The sequence below is a fragment of the Somniosus microcephalus genome, chromosome 33 (assembly GCF_052327205.1).
Source record: "Somniosus microcephalus isolate GS21.2 chromosome 33, FLI_Smic_1.0, whole genome shotgun sequence".
NCBI classification, from domain to species: domain Eukaryota; kingdom Metazoa; phylum Chordata; class Chondrichthyes; order Squaliformes; family Somniosidae; genus Somniosus; species Somniosus microcephalus.
The window spans coordinates 31,544,208-31,567,522 of NC_141019.1; the positions used below are offsets into that span (position 1 = coordinate 31,544,208).

At 51.7% G+C, this 23,315-nt stretch overlaps 1 protein-coding gene across 3 annotated transcripts in view; it reads right to left on the bottom strand.

Moving 5' to 3' along the window:
• LOC147097098 (arf-GAP with GTPase, ANK repeat and PH domain-containing protein 1-like) overlaps positions 1–23,315 on the bottom strand; it is a 189,577-nt gene that overhangs the window by 75,512 nt on the left and 90,750 nt on the right. For all 3 annotated transcript variants that reach the window (XM_085972930.1, XM_085972929.1, XM_085972928.1), the window contains exon 2: positions 665–723. In XM_085972930.1, coding sequence (XP_085829056.1) covers positions 665–723 — 59 coding nt within the window. The remainder of the gene's footprint in view (positions 1–664; positions 724–23,315) is intronic.

Below are 23,315 nucleotides of genomic sequence, written 5' to 3' on the forward strand. Positions count from 1 at the left end.
ATTCATGGGTTGTGGGCGTCGCTGGCAAGGCCAGCATTTATTGCCCATCCCTAATTGCCCTCGAGAAGGTGGTGGTGAGCTGCCTTCTTGAACCGCTGCAGTCCGTGTGGTGAAGGTACTCCCACTGCGCTGTTAGGGAGGGAGTTCCAGGATTTTGACCCAGCGACCATGAAGGATCGGCAATATACTTCTAAGTCAGGATGATGTGTGACTTGGAGGGGAACTTGGAGGTGGTGGTGTTCTCATGCGCCTGCTGCCCTTGTCCTTCTAGGTGGAAGAGGTCGTGGGTCTGGGAGGTGGTGTCAAAGAAGCCTTGGCGAGTTGCTGCAGTGCATCTTGTCGATGGTGCACACTGCAGCTACGGTGCGCCGGTGGTGGAGGGAGTGAATGTTTGAGGGAGTGAATGTTCAAGGTAACAGTCCCTGCCACTTGGATGATTGCATAAACTGCCCGAGCTTTGCTCTCGTGTTTTATAGATGCTGCATGAACTCTTCGAGCCATAAGGTTGTAATGTGCAGCCAGCCATTTTTTACTCTGAATTTATTACACTCTGTCTTTCACAGCAGATGTATTTCAGAAACGGGCACAAACCAGTTACCACAGCAACAGCCAAAATGGCAGCTGCCGGGCTTGGACTGAGAAGCAACAGATGAGGCAAACTTACCAACCGGAGCTCTGGGACTGAGCGGCTCAGCGTCCACTCCTGACTGTTCACAAAGGCCTCTAAGAAAAGAAAAGGAGTAGGTCAGCAGTGAAAAAGTAGAGAAAGATTTGACGTAACATGCAGCCTGAAAAGAGTACCCAAGAGCCGCCCACACAGGCCATTTCCCCGAGGTTAAAGGTCATAGGATAACAATAGATAGCAAGGATGTACTTGAAAGGTTGGCAGTCCTCAAAAGTAGAATAGTCACCCGGTCCGGATGGGATGCATCCTCGGTTACTGAGGGAAGTAAGGGTGGAAATTGCGGAGGCTGTGGTCACACTCTTCCAATCCTCCTTAGATACGGGGGTGGTGCCTGAGGTCTGGAGGATTGCAAATGTTACACCCTTGTTCAAAAAAGGGGAGAGGGATAAACCTGGCAATTACACACCAGTCAGCCTAACGTCGGTGGTGGAGAAACTTGTAGAGACAATAATCCGGGACAAAATTAATTGGCATTTGGCAAAGTATGGGCTAATAAATCAAAGGCAGCACAGATTTGTTAAAGGCAAATCGAGTTTGATTAACTTGATCGAGTTCTTTGATGAAGTAACAGAGGGTTGATGAGGGTAGTGCGGTTGATGTTGTGTACATGGACTTTCAAAAGGCGTTTGACAAGGTACCACATAATAGACTTGTTAGCAAAATTAAAGCCCATGGGATTAAAGGGACAGTGGTAGCAAAGGGACAGAGAGCAGAGAGTAGTGGTGAACGGTTGTTTTTCAGACTGCAGTGAAGTGTACAGTTCCCCAGGGCTCAGTATTAGGACCACTGCTCTTTTTGATGTATATTAATGACCTGAACTTGGGTACACAGGGCACAATTTCAATGTTTGTTTGCTACATATCCAATTTTCGTATCATCTGCAATGAGGAAGATAGGAACAGACTTCAGGAGGACATAGACAGACTGGTGAAATGGGCAGACACAGGACAGATGAAATTTAACACAGAGAAGTGTGAAGTGATACATTTTGGTAGGAAGAATGAGGAGAGGCAATATAAACTAAAGGGTACAATTTTACAGGAACAGAGCCCTGGGGGTGTATGTACCCAAATCTTTGAAGGTGGCAGGACAGGTTGAAAAGACTTAAAAAAGCATATGGGATCCTTGGCTTTATTAATAGAGGAATAGAGTAAGGAAGTTATGCTAAACCTTTTTAAAACACTGGTTAGGCCTCAGCTGGAGTATTGTGTTCAATACTGGGCAGAACACTTTAGGAAGGATGTCAAGACCTTGGAGAGGGTGCAGAGGAGATTTGACCAGAACGGTACCAGGGGATGAGGGACTTCAGTTATGTGGAGAGACTGGAGAAGCTGGGGTTGTTCTCCTTAGAGCAGAGAAGGTTAAGGGGGAGATTGACCAGAATGGTACCAGGGGATGAGGGACTTCAGTGTCGTGGAGAGACTGGAGAAGCTGGGGTTGTTCTCCTTAGAGCAGAGAAGGTTAAGGGGAGTTTGACCAGAATGGTACCAGGGGATGAGGGACTTCAGTGATGTGGAGAGACTGGAGAAGCTGGGATTGTTCTCCTTAGAGCAGAGAAGGTTAAGGGGAGATTGACCAGAATGGTACCAGGGATGAGGGACTTCAGTGATGTGGAGAGACTGGAGAAGCTGGGGTTGTTCTCCTTAGAGCAGAGAAGGTTAAGGGGAGTTTGACCAGAATGGTACCAGGGGATGAGGGACTTCAGTTATGTGGAGAGACTGGAGAAGCTGGGGTTGTTCTCCTTAGAGCAGAGAAGGTTAAGGGGAGATTGACCAGAATGGTACCAGGGGATGAGGGGCTTCAGTGACATGGAGAGACTGGAGAAGCTGGGATTGTTCTCCTTAGAGCAGAGAAGGTTAAGGGGGAGATTGACCAGAATGGTACCAGGGGATGAGGGACTTCAGTGACGTGGAGAGACTGGAGAAGCTGGGATTGTTCTCCTTAGAGCAGAGAAGGTTAAGGGGGAGATTGACCAGAATGGTACCAGGGGATGAGGGGCTTCAGTGACATGGAGAGACTGGAGAAGCTGGGATTGTTCTCCTTAGAGCAGAGAAGGTTAAGTGGAGATTTGATAGAGGTGTTCAAAATCATGAACGGGTTTTGATAGAGCAAATAAGGAGAAACTGTTTCCAGTGGCAGGAGGGTCGGTAACCAGAGGACACAGATTTAAGGTAATTGGCAAAAGAAACATGAGGAAAACATTTTTTTTTAATAAAGCGAGTTGTTGTGATCTGGAATGCGCTGCCTGAAAGGGCGGTGGAAGCAGATTCAATAGCAACAGTCAAAAGAGAATTGGATAGATACTTGAAGGGAAGAAATTTACAGGGCTATGGGGAAAGGGCAGGGGAGTGGGATTAACTGGATCGCTCTGCCAAAGGCACGATGGGCCAAATGGCCTCCTTCTGTGCTGTATCATTCTATGATTCTATAATTTACTGGTCAATTAAATCAAGATTATTCAAATAATGTTTAAACAAAATATTATTGCTTTGTGCAGCAATAAAGAACCTGGTTTAGACAATTACCTCAGCACCTGTGACTTAAGTGGGGATATTGGCTGGAATTTGAATGCGAGGCTCAGTCAATGGTACAATACAGTAATGAGTTATGCCCCAAGGTTACACAAGGCATCTTATTTAAACCGGTTAATTAGAAAATGATGTTTGTTCATTAAGAATTCATATATGTAAATTCATGTTTTAATTATTTAATTTTGATATTGCAGTGTTAAAACTATAAAACCAATTTTGATGAACTTTATAAGAATATATCACAAGTTTGCAGTGTTATAAGACACTAATGTATGGAGGGGTTGAGATGATATCGGGCCAGAAATTCGGGTCCCCACGGGTGAGTACGCGCTGGGTACTCACCCGTAGGCCCAACGAAAGTGCCGGTTTTGTGCATGCACTGCGCATGCGCGGGAAACCGGAACTTCCGTTCCCTTAAAGGAAGGGGTTCACAGGTCGAACACGCGCGCCGGAGAGGCAGCGCGTACGCCTGGAACTTACGTTTTTTTTGCAGCTTTCTCCGGGAGGGTAAGTCTCCAGCAGCTGTGCTTTTAAAAAGCAGTCGCAAGGCCTGCTTTTAACAAGGTAAGTGGTGAATTAAGTAAAATTAAAACATTTTTTCCACAGGTTTATTATTTTTAAATACTTTAAAGAAAGGTAAGTTTATTTTTAGCCCCGTGAAAAACTGTAATTAATTTTTTCAAAAATTGAAATTATTGTTTAAAATAGTTATTTTAAAAATGTGATTTAAAAAAAAAATGATTTGAAGTTTTAGTTATGTTTTGGGGCCGAACTCTTCATAGGCCTTCCTGTCAAATCTATGAATAGAGATTCCCTGCTAGGATTGGCTCTCCATGGCCCACGTGATCCCAGGGGACGCTTCGAACTAACTGCGCCCCTGGGATACGCAAGCACTGCGCGCCGGCAGCTGGAGGAGGCATTTAAGGGGAAGTTAGATAAACACATGAGAGAGGAATAGAAGGATATGGTGATGGGGTGAGATGAAGAGGGTGGGAGGAGGCTCGTGTGGAGCATGAACACCGGCACGGACCAGATGGGCCGAATGGCCCATTTCTGTGCAGTAAATACTTTGTAATTCTACGTAACTGTCATGCCAACTCTGAGACTCAGCGCCAGAGCAGTACAGTTAGCCTCAGCACCTCTGGGTTAGGGAGTGGGCCGGAGAAATAAAACCAGGCAGGGTCACCCCTCCCGTTTATTCTCTAGCGAGCAGCTGAGCTGTGTAGAACAGAAAGAGCCCAAATTTGATCCCTGGTCCTTGCTGAATTTGCTGAACTAAGCTAGGAGTGTGGGCATGATGCTAAAATTGCCCCCTGGTTAGGGGGAGGGTGGGGTAGAAATTAAAATCAGCCAAGGCTCCTGCTCTTGTCGGGAGCTGCATTTAAAGGGATTGGCCCCATATCCTGGACAACGACTCCCTGCTCAGAGCATGGGATTGGTGAATTTACCCTTAAATCCTTCTGAGTTCCCTTTCATTCTTCCCCTCTTCACTTTGCAACAAGGTCCGATAAAAACTGGGCAGCTTTATTCTGCAGATTAACTTCACAAATGAGTTCGAGCGATGGCGCAGTGTGAAAATCACAAACTGTACATTTTGGGCATGACATGAGTCTTGTCATTCCTGTGGAAATGACTTATGAAGTAATACTGGGCGGCCTGCTGGTGGCGCTGTCCAGGGAGAGTATAAATACTCGGGCATGGGCCCAGCTTGCTCAGGACATTCTTTAACAGGAACTAGTGAAGGACACAACTAGATCTCCATGTTGTAAAACAGTTGATTAAAGCCTTGTTTAATACTCAGACCAAGTGCCTCATAGTTTTCTTACATCAGGGCACATGCTCTCCATCGACCCTGCGAGAGGTCGAGAGATCGGCTGGCCTGTTAAGAATTGTAGGGCAGTTTCGCCTACACAAAGGAGCATGGGTAACCACCACTGCCATTTCCAAGTGAGGCCAGACTCCACAGGCTCACGGATATGAGTCAGGTCCTAATAATACGTGCGAGAGTGGTCATATCTGTTGAGCAGGAACTGGAGTGGCTTCCTCAAAGCTATTCCTCAGACAATAACTTCGCACCAAAATCTGGATTTCAAGCTGCGTGAGTGTCGAAGTCTCCACTCCATTACACAAGGGTGGAAACAGAAACAGAGAAAAATAGGAGCAGGAGTCGGCCATTCGGCTCTTCGAGCCTGCTCCACCATTCAATATGATCAGGGCTGATCCTCTATCTCAATACCATATTCCCGCTCTCTCCCCATACCCCTTGATGCCATTTATGTCTAGAAATCTATCTATCTCCTTCTTAAATATATTCAGTGACTTGGCCTCCACAGCCTTCTGTGGTAGAGAATTCCACAGGTTCACCACCCTGAGTGAAGAAACTCCTCCTCAGAGATAAAGATGCCATTTATAAGTGGAATTGTGCAAGTGTTAGCAAGTTCAATCTCTAGTTGAGATATATATATATCCCCTGCAGCAGAAACTCAGCTCACACTGGCTATCGAGATCTCAACCCATGCCATTGCCAGGACTCAAACATCGAGAATCAAATATTTTGACAGCACCAGTGTCCAGGCCATGAACCAAGCAGAAAGTTTCCTGCGTGCTGTACGAGCAGCACAATCCAACTGATTCTATATACTCGCGTTTACAATTTCTGCACACAAAGAGAGCAGAGTATGTTCACATACAAGGAGACCATCACAGGCAGTGATAGCTGCAAGCACAGTCTGACCTCAATCTTTACAAGTGTGCATTCTAGAAGAATTTCGAAACGATGAGTATATATTATTGCTGTTCTCTGTTGGTTTATCTGTCGTTAGAAATTGTAAAAGCTTTGCTCTGCTTGACCCACGCTGGTGCAGTGCTAACAGCTTCTCTCCTGTGCCCATTACAGAGTGAATTACCTTCTACTTCAAATTCATTATTTTAAACCCAAAAGGACAGTATCCATCGAGTGTCAATCCGTGCAGAGGCCAATGCTGGATTCTGACATGCTGAGCGGGTATTAAGTGGCTGGCAGGCCTGTTAGCTTATTTCTGCGCTCTCGCCCTCTGTTTTGAGAGGAAACAGGCACTTAGAATGATTAGAACCTAAATTAAACATTAGTGCAGCTGCTCTGTGTGTTACCAAGAGGCGGCCAGTCGGCTCAGCCTTTGATGCTTGATTGCACGCTTTGGAACAGGCTTTCTGAGAAGTTAGGCTATCTTTTCAATTCAAGCCAGTCCGAGGTGTGTTTTCCCCCCTCATAATGAGCAAAATCACAATTGCCACGAATATTAAAAAAACGTTCACTGCCCAGTTCCCTCCTCCCGACTCCGAGCCAGCCACTTCCGCCAGAACGTGTGTCTGCGTCAGGTGAGCGCGGGACGTGTAGTGACTGTTGTAATGTTTGAAACGCGGCAGCCAATTTGCGCACAGCAAGCTCCCACAAACAGCAAATGTGGTAATCACCAGATAATCTGTTTTAGTGATGATGATTGAGGGATAAATATTGGCCAGGACACCGGGGATAACTCCTCAGCTCTTCTTCGAAATAGTGGCCGTGGGATCTTTTACGTCCACCTGAGAGAGCAGACGGGGCCTCGGTTTAACGTCTCATCCAAAAGACGGCACCTCCAACAGTGCAGCACTCCCTCTGTACTGCCCCTCCGACAGTGCGGTGCTCCCTCAGTAATGCCCCTCCGACAGTGCAGCGCTCCCTCAGTACTGCCCCTCCGATAGTGCAGTGCTCCTTCAGTACTGCCCCTCCGACAGCGCAGGGCTCCCTCAGTACTGCCCCTCTGACAGTGTGGCGCTCCCTCAGTACTGCCTCTCCGACAGTGCAGAGCTCCCTCAGTACTGCCCCTCCGACAGTGCGGCGCTCCCTCAGTACTGCCCCTCCAATAGTGCAGCGCTCCCTCAGTACTGCCCCTCCGACAGTGCGGCGCTCCCTCAGTACTGCCCCTCCGACAGTGTGGTGCTCCCTCAGTACTGCCCCTCCAACAGTGCAGCACTCCCTCAGTACTGCCCCTCCGACAGTGCCGCACTCCCTCAGTACCGCCCCTCCGACAGTGCGGCGCTCCCTCAGTACTGCCCCTCCGACAGTGCCGCACTCCCTCAGTACTGCCCCTCCGACAGTGCCGCGCTCCCTCAGTACTGCCCCTCCAACAGTGCGGCGCTCCCTCAGTACTGCCCCTCCGACAGTGCGGCCCTCCCTCAGTACTGCCCCTCCGACAGTGCGGCACTCCCTCAGTACTGCCCCTCCGACAATGCGGCGCTCCCTCAGTACTGCCCCTCCGACAGTGCCGCACTCCCTCAGTACCGCCCCTCCGACAGTGCGGCACTCCCTCAGTACTGCCCCTCCGACAATGCGGCGCTCCCTCAGTACTGCCCCTCCGACAGTGCGGCGCTCCCTCAGTACTGCCCCTCCGACAGTGCCGCACTCCCTCAGTACCGCCCCTCCGACAGTGCTGCACTCCCTCAGTACTGCCCCTCCGACAGTGCGGCACTCCCTCAGTACTGCCCCTCCGACAGTGCCGCACTCCCTCAGTACCGCCCCTCCGACAGTGCGGCGCTCCCTCAGTACTGCCCCTCCGACAGTGCGGCACTCCCTCAGTACTGCCCCTCCGACAATGCGGCGCTCCCTCAGTACTGCCCCTCCGACAGTGCGGCGCTCCCTCAGTACAGCCCTGGAGTGTCGGCCTAGATTTTTGTGCTCAAGTCTCTGGAGTGGGACTTGAACCCACAACCTTCTGACTCGGAGGCGAGAATGCTGCCCACTGAGCCACAGCTGACACTTAAGGAATAGTGAGGCCTGCACCTGTGGAACTTTATTCCAGCAGGGTCTCAGTGCCTGAATGATGTAAACCTGTCATGAAATTCACTATACTGTACCTTGAGAAACAGTTTTACAATCCCAAGAGTATTTGCTGTGGCTGATCTAGAATCAAGGTTCCACCCCCAACCCCACAAGAAGAGCATAATTGTGAGATTTAGTCAGTAGTAGAATAGATTTATGCTCTTTCTAACTCCACTGATCAGAGCGGGATATTCTGCAGCTCCTCGGATCTCAGACAATGGGATGTAGTGCTTGTGTTTTCAATGTAAGTGGGGGGCAATTGCACTATGAACAGAAACGGGGAGTTTTTTTCAGTGGCATATAAATCAAATCGACATCTGAAAGCTTCCACTATAACTCGGGCATGCGATGAGTGATCTCAGTGACTGTATTTCGGAATCTTTAGGGAACGGAGTGTGGCAATGCCGTTGAATCCTATTCTTTTAACTGGTACCTGGAGTCCCAGACTAGCCAAGACAGATGGGAGGACAGAGTCATTAAGGCTTAGAAATCATCCACAGCAGACAGCACACACACAAAAATACTCCCCAGAACCTGGATGCAGTAGGGGACACCCTTCTGAAGTTGGGGCAGACTATGGGGAGCATCCAACCTGGGCGATATCTGACTTGGGAGTGTTTGATATGGACACTGGATGCTCATAGCTCCCTCCAGAACCAGGGGTCACGGTCTAAGGATAAGGGGTAAGCCATTTAGGACAGAGATGAGGAGGAATTTCTTCACCCAGAGAGTGGTGAACCTGTGGAATTCTCTACCACAGAAGGCAGTGGAGGCCAATTCATTAAATATATTCAAGAAGGAGTTAGATATATTTCTTAAGGCTAAAGGGATCAAGGGATATGGGGAGAAGGCAGGGACAGGGTACTGAATTTGGATGATCAGCCAGGATCTCATTAAATGGCGGAGCAGGCTCGAGGGGCCGAATGGCCTACTCCTGCTCCTATCTTCTATGTTTCTATGTAATATGGACAATACCTACAGAATCCACACACAAAACCAAATACATTCAGTGCACACTGTGCCTGATATTAATCTCCTGCCAAGGTGCTTCACTCTTAAATGGCCTGGGTTCTGCTCAATATCCAGGCTCCACTGTTCCGTGCAATTGTTCCAATTGCAGAAGTCATCCATCAATTTGAATGGAGTTGACCTAAAAACAAATATTTGCTTTCTTTACAAGGAAGTAAGAACTGCAACAGGCTCCCAGAGAGGAGGGCTTTGTCAGGGTGAGTGCAGGTGCTAGTTGGGGATTGCAGTGAACCTCACGGAGTCGCAGTACAGTATTTCAGGCTTGTGTTGAAATGCAAGGCAGGTGCCCCTTCCGCCAGCCCCACCCCGGCCCACCAATGGCGGAGAGGCAAAATCACCATCTCTGAGCCACACATTGGGCGAGGACAGGAACAAGCTCTGCTGTGATTCCCCCCACAGTCAAATACCAGCAGCTCATTGTCCAGGCTCAGCTGTGAATCGCAGGGGGGAGAAGATCAGCTGGCGTTGTTGCTGCTGACTGCTACCCAGTGACCTGCGTGTGTGTGAGCGAGAGCGAGAGCAAGAGAAAGAGCGTGTGCGAGTGCGTATTTGACACTGAGCCCCATAAGCAGATATTAGGACAGGTGACCAAAGCTTGGTCAAAGAGGTAGGTCTTAAGGAGCGTCTTAAAGAAAAAAAAGACGACCTCAGGACGTCCCAAAGCGCTTTCCAGCCAATGAAGTACTTTTGAAGTGCAGTCACTGTTGTAATGTAGGAAACGCAGCAGCCAATTTGCACACAGCAAGCTCCCACAAACAGCAATGTGATGATGACCAGGTGGACAAAATTGGGTCGCGCCCCCTTTGGAGTGCTAACTTCGCCCCAAAAAATTTAGTGCCCCCGCGCCCGAAGTTCACTAGTAGCGCTCTTGGGGCGCTGCGAGTGAATATCGCGGTGCTACGGGCCACAGCGCCATAGGGGAGGGGAGGGGCCTAGCGCGGCGCAACCCGGGGCCCAGCTGGGCCAGCAGGGATCGGAGAGCCGGCAGAAGAGCCTCCAGAGGAGTGCCGGGCTCACGGAGTGCAGCCGGCACTCTGCAGGGGGGTGCTGCAGAGGAGGCCGGGGACAGGTGCTGGCAGGCATCCAGCAACAAAAATGGCCGCCCGGCACCTCCCCTTTAATTTGCATTGCCCCGGCCGCAGGTAAGCCCCCCTGACCCCGTCGGACATAGCGTCCGGCAGTAAGTCAGTGGACGCTAGCGAAGATCACGGCCGGGGCGCTGCTTATGGTGATGACGTCATTGCTGGAGGCGCAGCGCCACGGGCGCTAATGGTTACCGCCACCGCTAACCTCCCGCTGAATTTTACTGGAGGTGTTAGCAGTGCCGCGCCCGGGCGCTAGTTGCTTTGCGCAAATCAACTGAATTTTTCTCCCCAGATGTTTTAGTGATGTTGGTTGAGGGATGATTATTGGCCAGGACACCAGGGATAACTCCACTGCTTTTCTTCAAAACATTGCCAGGGGATCCTTTACATCCACCTGAAAGAGTAGACGGGGCCTCGGTTTAACATCTCATCTGAAAGACGGCTCCTCCGACAGTGCAGCGCTCCCTCGGTGCTGCCCCTCCGACAGTGCGGCGCTCCCTCAGTACTGCCCCTCCGACAGTGCGGCGCTCCCTCTGTACTGCCCCTCCGACAGTGTGGCGCTCCCTCAGTACTGCCCCTCCGACAGTGCGGCGCTCCCTCAGTACTGCCCCTCCGACAGTGCGGCACTCCCTCAGTACTGCCCCTCCGACAGTGCACCGCTCCCTCAGTAAGTGCAGCACTCCCTCAGTACTGCCCCTCCGACAGTGCGGCGCTCCCTCAGTACTGCCCCTCCGACAGTGCGGCGCTCCCTCAGTACTGCCCCTCCGACAGTGCACCGCTCCCTCAGTAAGTGCAGCACTCCCTCAGTACTGCCCCTCCGACAGTGCGGCGCTCCCTCAGTACTGCCCCTCCGACAGTGCGGCGCTCCCTCAGTACTGCCCCTCCGACAGTGCGGCGCTCCCTCAGTACTGCCCCTCCGACAGTGCGGCGCTCCCTCAGTACTGCCCCTCCGACAGTGCAGCGCTCCCTCAGCACTGCACTGGAGTGTCAGCCTAGATTTTTGTGCTCAAGTCTCTGGAGTGGGTCTTGAACCCACAACATTCTGAATCAGAGGCGAGGGTGCTGCCCACTGAGCCACAGCTAACAGCAGGCTATTTGAACTTGGGATTCACAGCTGAGCATTTGCCAGCAGGGCTCACTTTTATACAGTTCTCCAGCTGCTGGCTCAGGTCTCCTGCAGTCAGCGGCCACATCAAGGTCAAGCTGCTGAAATGTAGTAGAGTGACGGTGAGGAAGGCCCAATTTTCACTGGGCCTTCTTGGCTGCAGCCAGTCTTTAGTTCCAAGCGGAACGGAACCGAGATGGTCCAGGTCATTCCGTATCGGGCCCTTACAGCCTGCAGGGAGAGGAGACGTTCCTCCAATCAGTTTGGGCTGAATTCGCCGCACCATACAGTCACATTAAATAAAGGCACCTACTTAACAAGACATGTAGATATTACCCTATGATGCACTGGAACATCGGTGAACAACAGATCTAAGGGGGGTTTGATAGTTCCAGGAGCCATTTTCATTGTTTAGACTGGGCCTGTCCCTCCACCAATAGAATGCCTGTTGTCAGCAGCAACTGTTCAGCACAGAAAAGCATATTTGCATTTTGATGGATTCGTGCCCTGCTTGTGCAACCTGCCACTCACTTCCAGTCGGCAAAACCCACCAGCCACGGCAGGCCTCAGCTACACAAACAGTCTGTTTATTTTGTGATTCGGAAGCTGGGTTGCACATTAAAAAAAAACCCCAGTATGTTCTGTGACTTGTGAAATGAGAGAGTCTTTCAGGTTCACAACTGTCCTATGGGAGGAAGCACTTTAAGAAGCCTCGGCGAGAGGGTTGGCCCGGAATTGCCCCGGTGCTGTGGGAAGTGGCTGCGTTTATGTTGCAGGAGCCAGAGGCAGACTGGCACTCCCGATTCTCCCGGGAAAAGGGCACTGATAATACAGTGCAATAAAGACAGAACTTGCATTTCTACAGCGCCTTTAATGACCTCAGGATGTCCCAAAGCGCTTTCCAGCCAATGAAGTACGTTTGAAGTGTCATCACTGTTGTAATGTAGGAAACACGGCAGCCAATTTGCACACAGCAAGCTCCCACAAACAGCAATGTGATAATGACCAGATAATCTGTTTTTAGTGATGGTAAGTGAGGGATAAATATTGGCCCATGACACCGGGGAGAACTCCCCTGCTCTTCTTTGAATAGGGGCAGTGGGATCTATTACATTCACCCGAGAGGGCAGACGGGGTCTCGGTTTAATGCCTCATCCGAAAGACAGCACCTGCGACAGTGCAGCACTCCCTCAGTACTGCACCTCCAACAGTGCGGCGCTCCCTCAGTACCGCCCCTCCGACAGTGTGGCGCTCCCTCAGTACCGCCCCTCCGACAATACGGCGCTCCCTCAGTACTGCCCCTCCGACAGTGCAGCGCTCCCTCAGTACTGCCCCTCCGACAGTGCAGCGCTCCCTCTGTACTGCCCCTCCGACAGTGCAGCGCTCCCTCAGTACTGCCCCTCCGACAGTGCGGCGCTCCCTCAGTACTGCCCCTCCGACAGTGCAGCACTCCCTCAGTACTGCACCTCCAACAGTGCGGCGCTCCCTCAGTACCGCCCCTCCGACAGTGTGACGCTCCCTCAGTACCGCCCCTCCGACAATACGGCGCTCCCTCAGTACTGCCCCTCCGACAGTGCAGCGCTCCCTCAGTACTGCCCCTCCGACAGTGCAGCGCTCCCTCTGTACTGCCCTTCCGACAGTGCCGCGCTCCCTCAGTACCGCCCCCCTGACAGTGCCGCGCTCCCTCAGTACCGCCCCTCCGACAGTGCGGCACTCCCTCAGTACTGCCCCTCCGACAGTGCGGCGCTCCCTCACTACTGCCCCTCCGACAGTGCGGCGCTCCCTCAGTACTGCCCCCTCCGACAGTGCAGCGCTCCCTCAGTACTGCCCCTCCGACAGTGCAACACTCCCTCAGCACTGCCCCTCCGACAGTGCAGCGCTCCCTCACTACTGCCCCTCCGACAGTGCGGCGCTCCCTCAGTACTGCCCCTCCGACAATGTGGCACTCCCTCAGTACTGGTCCTCCGACAGTGCGGCGCTCCCTCAGTACTGCCCCTCCGACAGTGCGGCGCTCCCTCAGTACTGCCCCTCCGACAATGTGGCACTCCCTCAGTACTGCCCCTCCGACAATGTGGCACTCCCTCAGTACTGGTCCTCCGACAGTGCGGCGCTCCCTCAGTACTGCCCCTCCGACAGTGCGGCGCTCCCTCAGTACTGCCCCTCCGACAATGTGGCACTCCCTCAGTACTGCCCCTCCGACAGTGCGGCGCTCCCTCAGTACTGTCCCTCCGACAGTGCAACACTCCCTCAGTACTGCCCCTCCGACAGTGCGGCGCTCCCTCAGCACTGCACTGGAGTGTCAGCCTAGATTTTTGTGCTCCAGTCTCTGGAGTGGGACTTGAACCCACAACCTTCTGACTCAGGGGCGAGGGTGCTGCCCACTGAGCCACAGCTGATACCTTGGAACCATTCACGGGGGAATTCTATTCGGCCACTGTGCCCCGGTAGGAACTGTCTCTTGGTGATCTAGCAGGAGATGTTCAGCTGGCTTCAGCCAGTGGCCATTTACGTTACCCTCTGGCAGCATATTGTTGCTGGAGGGCACGGAGGAAGTCGAACCAAGTTTTAGGGTGAAGTAATGTGCCACCTTGTTTGAGTTACGTGGCACCGCTGCCAGATATTACAAGGCAGGGCAGACTCTACAGAATGAGGAGAAAAAATTGCATCCACAAGCATTTCTTCAGTGACAATTTGTGACTATTTTCTGCACCTTCCCCAATGGCTATGGACACACAAAAAAAGCAAAGTGATGTTAGAATTCAGGTTGATTATGGAGAGGGCTCTTGAGGGCAATGCACTTCACTGCGCTCAGTGGAAATGTTTCAATAAAAAAAAAGAAAGGCTTGCATTTCTCCAGCGCCTTTCACAACCACCGGACGTCCCAAAGCGCTTTACAGCCAATGAAGTACTTTTTTTGAAGTGGACTCACTGTTGTAATGTAGGAAACGCGGCAGCCGATTTGCGCACAGCAAGCTCCCACAAACAGCAATATGACAATGAACAGATAATCTGCTTTTAATGATGTTGATGGAGGGATAAATATTGGCCAGGACACCGGGGAGAACTCCCCTGCTCTTCTTCGAAATAGTGCCATGGGAACTTTTATGTCCACCTGAGAGAGCAGACGGGGCCTCAGTTTAACGTCTCATCTGAAAGACGGCACCCCAGACAGTGCGGCGCTCCCTCAGTACTGCCCCTCCGACAGTGCGGCGCTCCCTCAGTACCGCCCCTCCTACAGTGCGGCGCTCACTCAGTACCGCCCCTCTGACAGTGCGGCGCTCCCTCAGTACCGCCCCTCCGACAGTGCGGCGCTCCCTCAGTACTGCCCCTCCGACAGTGCGGCGCTCCCTCAGTACCGCCCCTCCGAACCGCCCCTCCGACAGTGCGGCGCTCCCTCAGTACCGACCCTCCGACAGTGCGGCGCTCCCTCAGTACTGCCCCTCCGACAGTGCGGCGCTCCCTCAGTACTGCCCCTCCGACAGTGCGGCGCTCCCTCAGTACTGCCCCTCCGACAGTGCGGCGCTCCCTCAGTACTGCCCCTCCGACAGTGCGGCGCTCCCTCAGTACTGCCCCTCCGACAGTGCGGCGCTCCCTCAGTACTGCCCCTCCGACAGTGCGGCGCTCCCTCAGTACTGCCCCTCCGACAGTGCGGCGCTCCCTCAGTACTACACTGGAGTGTCAGCCTAGATTTTTGTGCTCAGTGAGACTTGAACCCATGACCTTCTGACTCAGAGGCGAGTGTGCTACCCACCGAGCCACGGCTGACACGATTTCAAAAGGCATCCCCGTTAACCTATTTAATGAAGGCAGTGTAAATATTCGAGGTCCCAAACTGCTCCAGCCAAAAACAGAGGGGGAGAAGAAAGGAGGGGGGGTGGGGGCGAGTCACCTTGAGCTATTCCCATGCACACTACCAGAGCAGGGTCACAGAGCAGCATTCAGAGGGGTCAGGGAGGAATTTGTCTCCGTGCACTCAGATGGCGAAGGGGAGTGTGTGCGTCTAATGGTGATAATACAAGACACATAACCAGAGTGCAGAACAGAAAAAGGTTATTTTTACATTGAGACTAAAGTTCAGTGTACATGTGAGTAGAAAAATTAAATATCAATGATTTCGTTTGTGAAATCTCTCGTCAAGATGCAAACGCATCTGTAATCCTCCTTGATAAAGTTAAAAGGCTTCTCCGACAATGAGTCACATCAAGGTTTCGAGATGTAAAATCATCATTTCCAGTTCCCTGCAGTGTGCTGTCCACCTTCCCACACGTTCATGAAAATTAATCAGCAACTGCCGCTGTGAAATTGCTGTCTTTTTACTGAGGAGCATCAGAGAAAGAGAGTGAGCGAGGAAGGCTCAATCCACGCTTCTTCAAAACAAAAGGGGGAGATCTATTTATAACGGGTTTCTCTCAGTGCAATGCCCCATTCTGTGACACAGGGCAGGCAGGTGACATGATCCCAGTCCACCAGCAGGTGGACAAGAACAAGTCAGGGAGACCCTCAGAAGAACGTAGGAAAGCAGACAATGTGAAAAGCCCAATTGGCTCCTCAATCCTGTTCCTCCCACAGCCCGTGAACACTCTCCCCTATCACAGACTCTACCCACCCATTTAATCTCCTCCCACAACCCGTGTACACTCTCCCCTATCACTGACTCTACCCACCCATTTAATCCCCTCCCACAGCCCATGTACACTCTCCCCTATCACGGACTCTACCCACCCATTTAATCTCCTCCCACAGCCCGTGTACACTCTCCCCTATCACGGACTCTACCCACCCATTTAATCTCCTCCCACAGCCCATGTACACTCTCCCCTATCACGGACTCTACCCACCCATTTAATCTCCTCCCACAGCCCGTGTACACTCTCCCCTATCACTGACTCTACCCACCCATTTAATCTCCTCCCACAGTCCATGCACACTCTCCCCTATCACAGACTCTACCCACCCATTTAATCCCCTCCCACAGCCCGTGTACACTCTCCCCTATCACGGACTCTACCCACCCATTTAATCTCCTCCCACAGCCCGTGTACACTCTCCCCTATCACTGACTCTACCCACCCATTTAATCTCCTCCCACAGCCCGTGTACACTCTCCCCCTATCACTGACTCTACCCACCCATTTAATCTCCTCCCACAGCCCGTGTACACTCTCCCCTATCACAGACTCTACCCACCCATTTAATCTCCTCCCACAGCCCGTGTACACTCTCCCCCTATCACTGACTCTACCCACCCATTTAATCCCCTCCCACAGCCCGTGTACACTCTCCCCTATCACGGACTCTACCCACCCATTTAATCTCCTCCCACAGCCCGTGTACACTCTCCCCCTATCACTGACTCTACCCACCCATTTAATCCCCTCCCACAGCCCATGTACACTCTCCCCTATCACGGACTCTACCCACCCATTTAATCTCCTCCCACAGCCCGTGTACACTCTCCCCTATCACAGACTCTACCCACCCATTTAATCTCCTCCCACAGCCCATGTACACTCTCCCCTATCACAGACTCTACCCACCCATTTAATCTCCTCCCACAGCCCATTTACACTCTCCCCCCTCATGGACTCTACCCACCCATTTAATCTCCTCCCACAGCCCGTGTACACTCTCCCCTATCACTGACTCTACCCACCCATTTAATCTCCTTCCACAGCCCATGTACACTCTCCCCCCTCACGGACTCTACCCACCCATTTAATCTCCTCCCACAGCCCGTGTACACTCTCCCCTATCACTGACTCTACCCACCCATTTAATCTCCTCCCACAGCCCATGTACACTCTCCCCCCTCACGGACTCTACCCACCCATTTAATCTCCTCCCACAGCCCGTGTACACGCTCCCCTATCACAGACTCTACCCACCCATTTAATCTCCTCCCACAGCCCGTGTACACTCTCCCCTATCACGGACTCTACCCACCCATTTAATCTCCTCCCACAGCCTGTGTACACTCTCCCCTATCACGGACTCTACCTACCCATTTAATCTCCTCCCACAGCCCGTGTACACTCTCCCCTATCACGGACTCTACCCACCCATTTAATCTCCTCCCACAGCCCGTGTACACTCTCCCCTATCACAGACTCTACCCACCCATTTAATCTCCTCCCACAGCCCATGTACACTCTCCCCTATCACAGACTCTACCCACCCATTTAATCTCCTCCCACAGTCCATGTACACTCTCCCCTATCACAGACTCTACCCACCCATTTAATCCCCTCCCACAGCCCATGTACACTCTCCCCCCTCACGGACTCTACCCACCCATTTAATCCCCTCCCACAGCCCGTGTACACTCTCCCCTATCATGGACTCTACCCACCCATTTAATCTCCTCCCACAGTCTATGTACACTCTCCCCTATCACAGACTCTACCCACCCATTTAATCTCCTCCCACAGCCCGTGTACACTCTCCCCTATCACAGACTCTACCCACCCATTTAATCTCCTCCCACAGCCCGTGTACACTCTCCCCTATCACAGACTCTACCCACCCATTTAATCTCCTCCCACAGCCCCTGTACACTCTCCCCTATCACTGACTCGACCCACCCATTTAATCTCCTCCCACAGCCTGTGTACACTCTCCCCATCACTGACTCTACCCACCCATTTAATCTCCTCCCACAGCCCGTGTACACTCTCCCCATCAAAGACTCTACCCACCCATTTAATCTCCTCCCACAGCCCGTGTACACTCTCCCCTATCACTGACTCTGCCCACCCATTTAATCTCCTCCCACAGTCCATGTACACTCTCCCCTATCACTGACTCTACCCACCCATTGAATCTCCTCCCACAGTCCATGTACACTCTCCCCTATCACGGACTCTACCCACCCATTTAATCTCCTCCCACAGTCCATGTACACTCTCCCCTATCATGGACTCTACCCACCCATTTAATCTCCTCCCACAGCCCATGTACACTCTCCCCTATCACGGACTCTACCCACCCATTGAATCTCCTCCCACAGCCCGTGTACACTCTCCACTATCACGGACTCTACCCACCCATTTAATCTCCTCCCACAGCCCGTGTACACTCTCCCCTATCACTGACTCTACCCACCCATTTAATCTCCTCCCACAGCCCGTGTACACTCTCCCCATCAAAGACTCTACCCACCCATTTAATCTCCTCCCACAGCCCGTGTACACGCTCCCCTATCACGGACTCTACCCACCCATTTAATCTCCTCCCACAGTCCATGTACACTCTCCCCTATCACGGACTCTACCCACCCATTTAATCTCCTCCCACAGCCCATGTACACTCTCCCCTATCACTGACTCTGCCCACCCATTTAATCTCCTCCCACAGTCCATGTACACGCTCCCCTATCACTGACTCTACCCACCCATTGAATCTCCTCCCACAGTCCATGTACACTCTCCCCTATCACGGACTCTACCCACCCATTTAATCTCCTCCCACAGCCCATGTACACTCTCCCCTATCACGGACTCTACCCACCCATTGAATCTCCTCCCACAGCCCGTGTACACTCTCCCCTATCATGGACTCTACCCACCCATTGAATCTCCTCCCACAGCCCGTGTACACTCTCCACTATCACGGACTCTACCCACCCATTTAATCTCCTCCCACTCTATCCTATTTTGTTTTGTTGAGGTTGTGGGAGAGAGGAGTGGCGAAGGCACTCAGGTGAACTCTTCAAGTACTGGCATGGGACCCAGTGTGTCGCCCTGAAGAGGCAGACGGCACTTCTGACAGTGCAGCACTCCCTCAGTACTGCCCCTCCGACAGTGCAGCACTCCCTCAGTACTGCCCCTCCGACAGTGCGGCGCTCCCTCAGGACTGCCCCTCCGACAGTGCGGCGCTTCCTCAGTACTGCCCCTCCGACAGTGCAGCACTCCCTCAGTACTGCCCCTCCGACAGTGCAGCACTCCCTCAGTACTGCCCCTCCGACAGTGCAGCACTCCCTCAGTACTGCCCCTCCGACAGTGCAGCACTCCCTCAGTACTGCCCCTCCGACAGTGCAGCACTCCCTCAGTACTGCCCCTCTGACAGTGCGGCACTCCCTCAGTACTGCACCTCTGACAGTGCGGCACTCCCTCAGTACTGCACTGGAGTGTCAGCCTAGATTATCCATTCAAGTCTCAGGAGTGGGGCTTGAACCCACAACCTTCTCAAGAGGCGAGAGTGCGACCCACTGAGCGAAGGTTATTTTAAGCACCCAGTGCATAGACGTCATGGTTATGCTGTTTTACGAGTTTCTCCCCCACTATCTTAACCTCAAAAGAGCACTGCTTTGAGAAGAATAGCACACTCACAACCATCCAGCTCATTTACCTTTCTTCACTAGAAGGAACTTTCGTGAACGTACAGCTCCATAAAATGCCCAAGGAACACACACGAATTGAACTGTCCGAGAAGAGTCTTCTTCAGCTGTTCACCATTACGCACACAACTGTGCTCTTTTTACTTGACTCGGTTCAATCAGGTCAGTCTGTTTTTTTGTTTTTTTGTTTTTCATACAGACCCCAGCATCTGCAATATTTGACCCCTTGTGACCCCACCTCATTGTTCTTTGATGTAATGTTTCCCTGACTGACCTGTTTGGACACCATTCACACCTTTGACTGCTGTGATTATCTCTCTGCCGAGGTGCGATAAATGGCAGTTGGAAAGGTTACCTGTAAACATCTGACATGATTCTCTGACTATATAAGCTGTGTCTTTATGCATCTCTCCACTTCACCTGAAGAAGGAGCAGCGCTCCGAAAGCTTGTGATTTCAAATAAAGCTGTTGGACTATAACCTGGTGTTGTGTGACTTCTTACATTAGTCTAATAATTGGGCAGGGGCATTCGAATCATAGAATCACACAGCACAAATAGAGGCCACTCGGCCCATCGTGCCTGCTCTTTGAAAGAGCTCTCCAATTAGTCCCACTCCCCCGCTCTTTCCCCATAGCCCTGCAAATGTTTCCTTTACAAGTATATATCCAATTCTCTTTTGAAAGTTACCATTGAATTTGCTCCCTTTCAGGCAGCGGATTCCAGATCACAACAACTCGCTACGTAAAAGAATTCCTCCTCATCTCCCTTCTGGTTCTTTTGGAAATTATCTTAAATCCAGGTCCTCTGGCTCGAGCCGAGATACAGTTCTATGTTAGCTGTGGCTCAGTGGGTAGCCCACTCACCTCTGAGTCAGAGTCAGAAGGTTGTGGGTTCAAGTCCCACCCCAGAGACTTGAGCACAACAATCTAGGCTGGCACTCCAGTGCAGTGCTGAGGGAGTGCCGCACTGTCGGAGGGGCAGTGCTGAGGGAGCGCCGCACTGAGGGAGTGCCGCACTGTCGGAGGGGCAGTACTGAGATAGCGCCGCACTGTCGGAGGGACAGTACTGAGGGAGCGCTGCACTGTCGGAGGGGCAGTACTGAGGAAGCGCCGCACTGTCGGAGGGGCAGTACTGAGGGAGCGCCGCACTGTCGGAGGGGCAGTACTGAGGGAGCGCCGCACTGTCTGAGGTGCCGTCTTTCGAATGAGACATTAAACCAAGGCCCGGTCTGCTCCCTCAGGTGGACGTAAAAGATCCCATGGCACTATTTTGAAGAAGAGCAGAGGAGATCTCCCTGGTGTCCTGGCCAATATTGATCCCTCAATCCACGTCACAAAAAGCAGATTACCTGGTATCACATTGCTGTTTGTAGGATCTTGCTGTGTTTCCTACATTACAACAGTGACTACACTTCAGAAAGTACTTCACTGACTGTAAAGTGCTTTGGGACATCCTGAGGTTGTGAAAGGCGCTATAGAAATGCAAATCTTTCTTCCTTTGGGTGTCAGTCGCCTTGACGTACTCCAACTAATTGGCCATTCTTCACTTGAGAGCCACAGGCGTTTTCCCGCCCGCCAGCCTTGGCAAAAATGGTTTTCGCCACTGGCTGTGCGAGCCTTTTGTGTCAGGAGCCTACAGCACCAACGCAACATAAAAGCCGCTTTAAAAGATTGGAGTGTGGTGCCGGGCTGTGTAGGCCCACACGTTTGTGTAGTCAGGGTCCTAAATGTTAGGCCAGTTACACTAAAGAGTGGAACCACACACTCTTGTAATGTAGAGCTGCTCAGATAAGATGGCCACCACAAGACCACAAGGCATGAAGAAGCCTCCTCCTCGGATTCTCATTATAATCTGACATCAGATCAGAACTTTAGTCATCAAGACAAATTAAAGAGATGGAGCTGTTGTCACATTGCTTGGTGGCAAAGCAGAGCGACCAATGTGTAGCAGCACCTGCTTCGCAATAATGAATGACCGATATAGAGGGCAGAAGATTGATTCATGTCACAGATCCTGTCATTCATGAAAGAAAGACTTATGAAATAATACTGAGCAGCCTACAGGTGGCGCTGTCCAGGGAGAGTATAAATACTCGGGCACGGGCCCAGCTTGCGCAGGACATTCTTAACAGGAACTAGTGAAGGACACAACTAGACCTCCATCTTGTAAAACAGTTGATTAAAGTTTTATTTAACGCTTAGACCAAGTGCCTAGTAGTTTTCTTACGTCAATGTGTTCCTCTGTTTTCACGATAAATGAAGGAACCCATTTACCCCCCACCAACAAAACGTTAGCATTTGTGTGGGTACTAATAATGGGAGGTGGAGGAAGAGAGCGCCCGACTGGGAAAATTGGACTGCAGGGAAAGTACTTTGAAGAGACGGGCGCTTTGTCTTTTATCGTTCCCCACTTAGAAAGGTTTAATAATCTCCTAACCATTCAGAAAATGGAGGACTAGGGACATGTCCTTCCCCCCCTACCCACCCCGCAGGAATCCTGACAATTCCCATTCAGTTGATGTCAGTGACGATCAGCAACTTGCCAAGGCTTCTTCGGCAGCACCTCCCAAACCTGCGACCGCTACCGCCTAGAAGGACAAGGGCAGCAGGCGCACGGAAACACCACCACCACCACCACGTTCCCCTCCAAGTCACACACACCCTCCTGACTTGGAAATATATCACCGTTCCTTCATCGTCGCTGGGTCAAAATCCTGGAACACCCTCCCGAACAGCACTGTGGGAGCACCTTCACCACACGGACTGCAGCGGTTCAAGGCGGCGGCTCACCACCACCTTCTCAAGGGCAATTAGGGGACAGGCAATAAATGCTGGCCCTTCCAGCGGCGCCCCCATCCCATGAACAAATAAAAAAGATCGGAGCATGCCATGTTTCGCCATGCTGGATGCCACTCCAGGACAGGCATCAGTTCTGAGTGGTATGTTATTCTATCGCTCTACTTTAAAAACAAAGACATTTAACAGTGGACTGGGAAACAGAACAGTATTTTTTTTTTAATTATTGAGAAACCCAGGTGAAGGCCCAAGACCCATAGTGCAGGACATCATAAAGCTTATTGTAAAATGCCTCACAGCGCCAGGGACCCGGGTTCGAATCCGGCCTCGGGTGACTGTCTGTGTGGAGTTTGCACATTCTCCTCGTGTTTGCGTGGGTTTCCTCCGGGTGCTCCGGTTTCCTCCCACAGTCCAAAGATGTGCGGGTTAGGTTGATTGGCCATGATTAAAATTGACCCTTAGTGTTAGGGGGGATTAAATACGTGGGGTTACGGGGATAGGGCTTGGGTGGGATGGCTGTCTGTGTAGGGACCGGGTACTAGGGTTTGGATGATCAGCCATGATCTCGTTGAATGGCGGAGCAGGCTTGAAGGGCCGAATGGCCTACTCCTGCTCCTATGTTTCTATGTTTCTATGTTAGGGAGAGTAGGAGAGAGGAAAGTCAGGTGACTCCATACACACATTTGGTACGGCAGGTTGCTAGGTTCCTGCACGATTTTGCGAGACATCTTATCAGGGACACCTTTGTGGTTCTAATATGTTGTCATCAAAACAACAGCAATGCAAGATATAATGGCATTGCTGGCCAAGCCGGTATTCAATGCTCGCTATAGGTTGCCATGGCACCCGGCCTATTTCAACAATGTTTTAACATTCCGAGCTGTTCCTGAATAGAAGAATATTATTCGA